This window comes from Schistocerca piceifrons, chromosome 2 (assembly GCF_021461385.2).
Source record: "Schistocerca piceifrons isolate TAMUIC-IGC-003096 chromosome 2, iqSchPice1.1, whole genome shotgun sequence".
Classification (NCBI taxonomy): Eukaryota; Metazoa; Arthropoda; class Insecta; order Orthoptera; family Acrididae; genus Schistocerca; species Schistocerca piceifrons.
This window is the reverse complement of record NC_060139.1, coordinates 674,193,565-674,202,846: the sequence shown is the minus strand read 5'-3', so window position 1 is coordinate 674,202,846 and position 9,282 is coordinate 674,193,565. Positions and strand designations below refer to the sequence as shown.

Sequence of the window (9,282 nt, the reverse complement as noted above, 5' to 3'; positions counted from 1 at the left end):
ATGTACGTCAAGAAGCAACAGGGCTTCGCTGGTCAGTGTCAAAGCTATGACAGGCAAATGAAAACTAAACTTGTATATGTAATTGTCAGCAGAAACCGGTATTTACTTTAGATAGGAGCAGGCACCATGGAAATCGGTTGCCCTGAGCTGCTGAGACGCAATCCGCAAAACCTTACCACATGCTCTAAGTTGGTATGAGGCATAAGACATGTGAGACCAGCAGATAGTGGCTTCAAGAATAGATAACATACGCGACCTTAGCAATCTTTCATCGTCTTCAATTTTTGTGATTTGTTGTTAATGATGTTATACTTAAATTACTGATTTTAATGAATGTGGTTATGCGCAGCATTTAATGTTACGGTTTAGCTAATACTCCCGTGTAATTTATATGTTTTTCGAAACATTTCTCATAATACCGCAATAAATACTGTTACAGAGAAAGTTTTAATTATACTACCATGGTGATAGTCTTAAATATGATGTAAGGGCCTTAGATATGATGTATAAATACTTCGCTCAATATAGTTGAAGACTGGACATCAAAATACGCCTTTTGCCAAGAACTTGATTCTGAGATATCAGATTTTATTTACTTCATCATAATTATTTTCACTGATTGGTTGGTTAGTTGGTTGATTCAGGGGGAGAGGACAACTCAGCTAGGTCATAGGTTCCATCGGATTAGGGAAGGATGGAGAAGGAAGTCGGCTTTGCCCTTTTGCAGGAAACATCCGGTATTTGCCAGTAGCGATTTAGGGAAATCACTGAAAAACTAAATCAGGATGGCCTGACACGGGGTTGAACCGTGGTCCTCCAGAATGTGAGTCCAGTGTGCTAATCACCGCGCTACCTCGCTCGGTTATATTTTAATTAAAAATCTTTTACTGTCTACAGTGAGATTCTTATTACTATTGCAATATTTTTGAAATTTCCTTCTCCTTATGACTGAAAAGTAAAATTTTAAACGCAAAAGGAAAAATGTAGCGCGTGATAAATGCCATGCTTTTATCGGTAGAAACGAAGTAAGTGAAATGAAAAAACTCTAAATTTTCTGTTTTTGTTTTTAATAATTTGATTGTACACGTACGAAACATGCAATTTATAATTTTGAAGCCTTATTTTTACTTCTGACGAACACAAAGCAATATTAATTGATTAGTTCTTCGTAGAATGCTCTGTTATCTTCTTTTAAGTATGGCAGCATCTGTTGCGGATCTCTCTCATTCTTAGCTAACAAGTCGTTATTACATTGATGCGATGTTGTGTTAGTATTAATCCATTAATTGTTTAAGTCTCATTTCCTCGCTTTTCTGTGTACACTAACGGCTATCATGAGAGTTTTGATTCTGTGTTTGGTTATTACGAAGACACACTTGTACAACGTCACCCTTCCCATCTGGCAACTAATAACAAACGTAGCTTTCCATCTGTTGTCCTTTGTATCATCAACTCAACCATGATACCTTCTATTTAAAAAAGTAATGTCCATGAGACCCATCAAAGGTCTTGCCTCACACTGCGTTTGGAACATGGGAGTAGTGGAAAAGAACTGTTCTTTGTTTAAGCAAACACACCCACCGAAGCTTAAATTTGTAACTTAACAAAGTAACACATAGAGTCTGTCGTTATTCATGCTAATAAACGAATTGCTAAGTCATTCTTCTGTAAAAATTCCATAAAATAGGCAAATACTAAGTAATAATGTTAAATATTACAAATAAATACTTCGTACATACCTCTTCTTCTGAGTCATCTTTTCCTTCCATCAACAAGTTTCTTTGGTTCACAGGAGGTTTACTTTCCCTTAATCGACGCTTCCTTTTCATGTTGAAACGGTCCTCCATTGTTCTGCTTTCTTTTTGCTCCCGTCGCCGTTTATTTCCATCATTCTCACGATGTACAGTCAAAAATAAAATTGAAATCAACGAACTAATAACATAATGAACAGATTTTAATCAAAAGAAAGAGGCTGGAATTAACAGTGTTATTTTGTTGTAAACAAAACAATTACCTTTAAAAACTTGGTGGCACTTGGCTCGTTTTAACCTCAGCAGCGGGCTGGCAGAAAAGTCTCATGAAATTTAAGGAGACTTACATCCAGCACTATCAATGGTCGTGGTATTTAGCCTGTTTTAGAGGCTGTTGGAGATGGAATTTAGGTTTGTTTTTTGGATGTAGCTATTTTTTTTAAAAAAATTGATACTTAGAATATTATTTATGTTCAGTCTTCAGCTGTCGAAACTATTGTATAGCGACAGAATGACAACCGTGTTAATTGATCAGTTGCTTCACCTCGAAGATATGTAGGATAATGTCTTACAGTTTAGAAACCCCACCTTGATGAATTGGGCTTTGGCTGTTATGTTCTACGTGCAGTTGTCTACAGGAGTTGGGATGGGAATGTGGTTGAAAGATATTTGAATACTGGTCTTGCACTGCTGTTTCTTAACAGAGGTACTTTACACAGATGTGTCAGGAGAAACATCAAAAGTAAGTGATCAACTTTAAATGAATGTCCGAACCTTAGATGTTAGTGATTATCTTTCAGTAATGCTGTTTATATTTCAATGCGTAAGATGAAATACTCGATTTCAAAGATGCCTCGTGTCTATGCAACACAAATAATGTTTTTCTTTTCACACAAGTTTACACATATAGAATTAGATTTTCATTAATCGATGACATTTCTTTATGGATTCTCAACTGTGTTTTTATGACCGTTAAAAAAGAATATTTTTCTGTAACATGTCCATTATGTGAATAACAAAACGTTGATGCAAACTAAAAGTGACTGAATATGTTTTATAAAGAAGTTGTAAATGATCGTCATGTACCAAAGATTTGAACACGCCTATACATGGAAGCTTCTTTGTATTATACGGCATATTCTTTCAGAACATTCCCCCGCCATTATTCGACAACGGTCTCTTACTCTGACTAAGTCTATTATTCTTTTATTTTGCTGCTGGAGTGTTCCCATGAAGCGACAGCGAAAGACGCTTGTGCAAACAATACGAATTTTATCTTGCCTGGATCAATGTTATTCCCCTTCTGATAGAAATTTCCACGAGAGACTGCATCAGCTTACGCTTGGGTATGACATTAAATTCTATTTTTACTTTATTTTCCGTGACACACTACAGTATTTTTTTCTACAGTTCTATGTAAAGGTGGGAAAAATTAATAATTGTGAAATATTCCATTGTTAAATCATTTTCAGTTTTTGGCTAATATATTAACAGTTACAGGGAAATACTTTTTGGAACATTTTCACTCCACCATAAAATCACTCACTATTCCTTAACGTCTTATTTTATTTATTTATTTATTTATTATTTATTTATGGATTTATTTTACCAGGCGTACTGAAATTGAACGAATTTCAGTTTGTACAGAGCATTAAGAACATATAACGTGCTATACAGTATTAATGTTAAAGAAGAAAAAATAGAGATTATAACAGTAGTACAATGATAATTATAACAATCAAAAAATAATTATAACAATAAAGAGTAATAACAATAATAGTAATGACTATGTATATGAAAGTAAACATATTTTTCTTTTTATGAATATCAGTCCTATTGCTAGTTGGAAATTTTCTCGTTATGTTGTTGCAGCTTGTGAGTTATTCTCATCGAGCAGAGACATAAGACGATAGAATTGGATGAAAGAGATATAGAAGAGGTAGCTAGGTTAGAGGAAGAGAAATAGAATGGTAAAATTCGAAGCTATGATGGAGAGGAGAAAGAAAGAGATGAGAGGGGCACAACAATGGTGGCTATACCGTCCCTAATATGTAAGTTTTGAGTTCCCTCTTGAATGCTGAGTGGTTCTGGATAAGACGCAGATCACAGGGCAGCGCGTTCCATAGTCGTATGGCTGAGATGGAGAATGACACGGAGAAAGATTTTGTGTTATGTAAGGGTACAGCCAAGATGCTAATAGTTTTTGCTGTCAAGGGAGAAGAATCTGCAAGGGCCTGGAATTAGTGATCGTTTGCCTACGTTCTTCATCAGATATCGAATTGTTAGCGCAAACTGACATGTTCTCAGCAACAAAAATTACTTAAACTATCTGTCGAATCATACCACCAACGTGAGGCAAGATACTCTAAATATAATGACCTTGCAGAGCGCAGAAATAGGACATAAAATTGGAATCCGGAAACAACCCGCTGAGAAAACAACAGAAATCCCATCACTTCGCTATAAGTTGAAGGGATGTTCCAGAGCTACAGGCTTTGGATACGCTTCTCCAGAGGGAAGGTTAGCTTCTCAGCCATTGTGACAAGGTACTGGGATGAAGTAGCTGTGTCAACGTTCAGTAAAGTCAAACAGCATTAGGCGTCAAGCAAGCCTGGTGCTAATACGAGTGTTCGTAGATAGAGATCTCGTCAAAAGGAGTTTCTCACCTTCCGTTCGGGAATGAAACTGAAATTGGGAAGATAATTACAATACCGCAAGTGCCCCCTGCCACACACCTTGAGACGAGCTGTGCTATATAGATACAGATCTTGTAGATTCGTATATCTAATCTAACTTTCTGCAGCTTCTTGATTCTTTGTACTGTGTTCACCATACAACTAGCTCACAAGTGCACCACAGAATTACTGGAAATACGGCCAATACCTAGTCCTACTCATACAGATTTGCTCTTGTTAATAGTTCCCACAGGCCATGCAAAATCACACAACGCAGACGGAGCAGACACCATACTGTTGTTGATAAAGCGGCCGTAAATATCAAATTTCGAAGGAAAGACCGTCGCCAGCCGCAATTAGGCATCGAAATAATTCGATGGCGAAATTTGGAGAGTTGTGCCGGCCGGAGGCTCGAAATAGTAACTCTTGCTTCACGCCTCGGCCATCCAGACATGCTTCCCGTCCGAGCCAAACTGTCAACCAGTCACTCGCTAATAGCATCCAGTGTCCATTCATCTATTTGATCGCTGCGAGTACTGTATTCCTGTTAGAGGTCCGGACCCTGTTGTGCATCCACATGTTCGACAACAGAGACCACACACGTATAAAGTACCTCTGTAGGCGTGGTTACCATGATAATGTCAGTGCGGATGGGCAACAGCGTTGACAGGTTGAGGATTTTAGTCGGAGAAGAAGCGTGTCCGGATGGAGATCCGGTTTCGAGTCCCAATCCAGCAACCTTCACCATCGAATTATTGCGATGCCTGATCGCTGCTAACTTCCGTCTCTAGTTCGAAAAGGGTAGTGATGGTACACAGTTAAGCTTACACAGAGTTACAGCCCATATGCGCCACACAGTACTACTGTCTGATCTATCGTCTAACAATATCGGCCGTTAAGTGGGCGGATTTAACAACAACTTGCTGTGCACGCAGGGACACACATACCTAGCTCAAGACGCTGCTCCAGTTGGTGCTTTCCAGGAAGGGACAGGCTGCCGTAGACGAACACAGCCGACGTGATGTACTTCAAGCCTTCGGACAGCACACTCGTATTTCCAACCGCCGACCACGCGCCACTACACTCGGTCGTTAAGTGAAGGCCGTCGACCACTGCGTTGTCCGTGGTCAGAAGTAATGCCTGATATCTGGTACTCTGGGCTCACTGTTGACACCGTGGTTCTCGGAATATTGAGTTCCTAACGATTTCCGAAATGGAATGCCCCATGGGTTTCTAACATTCCGCGTTCAAAGTCTGTTAAATCCCGTCGTGCGGCCATAATCACGTCGGAAACCTTTTCACAGGAATCAACTGAGCACAAATGAGAACTCCGCGAATGAACTGTTCTTTTATACCTAATGTATGTGATACTGCCGCCGTTTGTATATGTACACGTCGCTGTTCCATGTCTTTTGTCACCTCAGTGGATAACTAGTGTCGGTAGATCTCTAGTTTACTGAAGTCGTCGGTTGATGAATGAAGAGATATGTCGTGTAAACGAGAGATCTTCGGACTCCAGTAACACAATATTGGCCCCTGTCATGACTGCACACGAGACTGGATTTCTCCCGAGATACGTTGGTCGAGGGGCCTGAAGATGGTGTTGTGGAACACCGAAACTCGTTGCATAAGTAAATCAAATGGAGAAGTGATGGCTGCAGATGTTTTAATTTTCATTTCTCGCAAAATACTCTTAAACGCTTTTATTGCCTCTTCTTCCCTATAAGAGATGCTACTCGGCTGCTGCACTACGTTATGGTCACACTGGGCCATCCTCCTCGCCTCCAGATGCCACTAGCACGACGCGGCTTCCGTTAGCAGCGTCCCCATGTACAGCACGGAAGAGGTGAAGCAGCCTAAAACAAAAAGAGTATTACGTATGAAGTCAAAGCCTATGACGTCCGCTGCCGGCAAATTCAAGCCAAAACTCTTCGTGTACACCAACGGAATTAGTTACTGCTGCTGCTGCACTGTTCAGCCCATGTGTTTGAAATCATAAAGAAACCTTCTTTCTGGGTGTTACAGTTTTCATAACTTTCGTGTATACGTGTCAATGCATAGGAGAACGCCCACCCACGTGTTGACAAGGTCGTTTCGAGTACGCTGCAGAAGTCTCACTGGGAAGCCCTCACACATCCCCCTTGCAGTTCCGGTCTCTCCCCATACGAGGTCCATACTATTGTTTTGGAGCCCTGAAGAAAGGCATTCGTGGCCGGCGATTTCCTTCGGCCAAAGAAGTGCACACCTGGGTACAGTCATGGTTTTTCGTGGGTCGCCTCAAACATTTTTCCATTAAGGCATTAATCGTCTTGTCTCACAGGGGGACACGCATACTAACACAGCTATTGTGATTACTTTTAAGATAGTGAACTGTTTACTTACCTTTCTTCCATGTGTCTCGTTTTCTGATGAGTGCCCTCAGATACTTGCTCCAATATTCCGTAGCGAATAATATATAGGCTTCAATGAAATTCACAGATAAAACTGGAGAGCCAGTTCATAAACGATGTTTTGAAATCGATAAGAAAAACATAGTTCACAAAACGTTTGGCTTCATTTTTAGCAATTGACATACTTTTAATGCGTGTCTGTGTGTGTGTGTTTACGTAATTTTATGTAAATATCACGATAATAATTAGACTGGTGCCAATTTCGCGCATCATTTTAATATTACGCCAGAGAAACGTATGTGTGAATGAAAGTCTTTGTCCTTCAAGGGAATAGTACATATCTTTCACTATGATGCTATTTTTATACACAATTTTAATATTACGCCAGAAATATGTAAGGATATTGTGCTGCCACCTACTGCCAGCTACTCCACATCGGCGACTTCAGTAGTCATTAGACATCGTGAGAGAGGAAAATGGCGCGCTTTGTGGAACTCACAGACTTCGAAAGTGGAAAGGTGATTGGCTGTCACCTGTGTAGTACGTCTATACGTGAGACTTCCACACTCCTAAACATCTCTAGGTCCGTTGTTTCCGATGTGATAGTGAAATGGAAACGTGAAGGGACAGGTACACTATAAAAGCATACCGGCCGCCCTACCACCGACAGTTGAAGAGTATCGTAATGTGTAATAGGCAGAATCTATCCAGACCATCACACAGGAATTCCAGTCTGCATCAGGATCCACTGCAAGTACCATGACAGTTAGGCTGGAGATGAGAAAGCTTGGATTTCATGGTCGAGCGGCTGATCATAAGCCACACATTACGCCGGTAAATACCAAACGATGCCTCTCTTGGTGTAAGGAGCGTAAACATTGGACGATTCAACAGTGAAAAAACGTTGTGTGAAGTGACAAATGACGGTAAATAATGTGGCGATCCGATGGCAGGATGTCGGTATGGCTTATGCCCGGTGGACGCCATTAGCCAGCGTGTGTAGCGCCAACAGTAAAATTCGGAGGCGGTGGCGTTATGGTGTGGTCGCGTTTTTTTATTGAGAGGCTTGCACCCCTTGTTGTTTTTCGTGGAACTATCACAGGACAGGTCTAAATTTATGTTTTAAGCGCCTTCTTGCTTCCCACTTTTGAAGAGCAATTCGGGGTTGGCGATTGCATCTTTCAACACGATCGAGTACTTGTTCATAATGCACGGCCTGTGGCGGTGTGGTTACACGACAATAACATCCCTGTAATGCGTTGACCTGAGTCCTATAGAACACCTTTAGGATGTTATGAAACGTCGACTTCGTGCCACACGCCACCGACCGACATCGATACCTCTCCTCAGTGCAGTACTCCGTGAAGAATGGGCTGTCATTCCCCAAGAAACGTTCCAGCACCTGACTGAACGTATGCCTGCGAAAGTGGAAGTTGTCATCGAAGTTAAGGGTGGGCTACCACCATATTGATTTCCAGTATTACCGATGAAGGGTGCCAAGAACTTGTAAGTTATTTTCAGCCAGGTATCCGGATACTTTTGACCACATAGTGTATATTTCTTTGGGTTGTATTCTGTTAACGTTAAAAATTGGACGTATGTCATACAAATCTTTCACTGAAAATAATCTGTATTAACCATGTCCTAGAGCATTTACTACCCCTCTTGCAGCACTCTATACAGGATGTTACAAAAAGGTACGGCCAAACTTTCAGGAAACATTCCTCACACACAAAGAAAGAAAATATGTTATGTGGACATGTGTCCGGAAACGCTTACTTTCCATGTTAGAGCTCATTTTATTACTTCAAATCACTTTAATCATGGAATGGAAACACACAGCAACAGAATGTACCAGCGTGACTTCAAACACTTTGTTACAGGAAATGTTCAAAATGTCCTCCGTTAGCGAAGATACATGCATCCACCCTCCGTCGCATGGAATCCCTGATGCGCTGATGCAGCCCTGGAGAATAGCGTATTGTGTCACAGCCGTCCACAATACGAGCACGATGAGTCTCTACATTTGGTATCGGGGTTGTGTAGACGAGAGCTTTCAAATGCCGCCATAAATGAAAGTCAAGAGGGTTGAGGTCAGGAGAGCGTGGAGGCCATGGAATTGGTCCGCCTCTACCAATCCATCGGTCACCGAATCTGTTGTTGAGAAGCGTACTAACATTTCGACTGAAATGTGCTGGAGCTCCATCGTGCATGAACCACATGTTGTGTCGTACTTGTAAAGGCATATGTTCTAGCAGCACAGGTAGAGTATCCCGTATGAAATCATGATAACGTGCTCCATTGAGCGTAGGTGGAAGAAAATGGGGCCCAATCAAGACATCACCAACAATGCCTGCCCAAGCGTTCACAGCAAATCTGTGTTGATGACGTGATTGCACAATTGCGTGCGGATTATCGTCAGTCCACACATGTTGATTGTGAAAATTTACAATTTGATCACGTTGG

The 9,282-nt window shown here is 41.0% G+C and overlaps 1 protein-coding gene across 1 annotated transcript in view; it reads left to right on the top strand.

The window, feature by feature from the left end:
* LOC124775736 overlaps positions 1-9,282 on the top strand; it is a 167,980-nt gene continuing 158,698 nt past the window's right edge. Inside the window, exon 1 of the mRNA XM_047250564.1 lies at positions 1-31. Coding sequence (XP_047106520.1) covers positions 1-31 — 31 coding nt within the window. The remainder of the gene's footprint in view (positions 32-9,282) is intronic.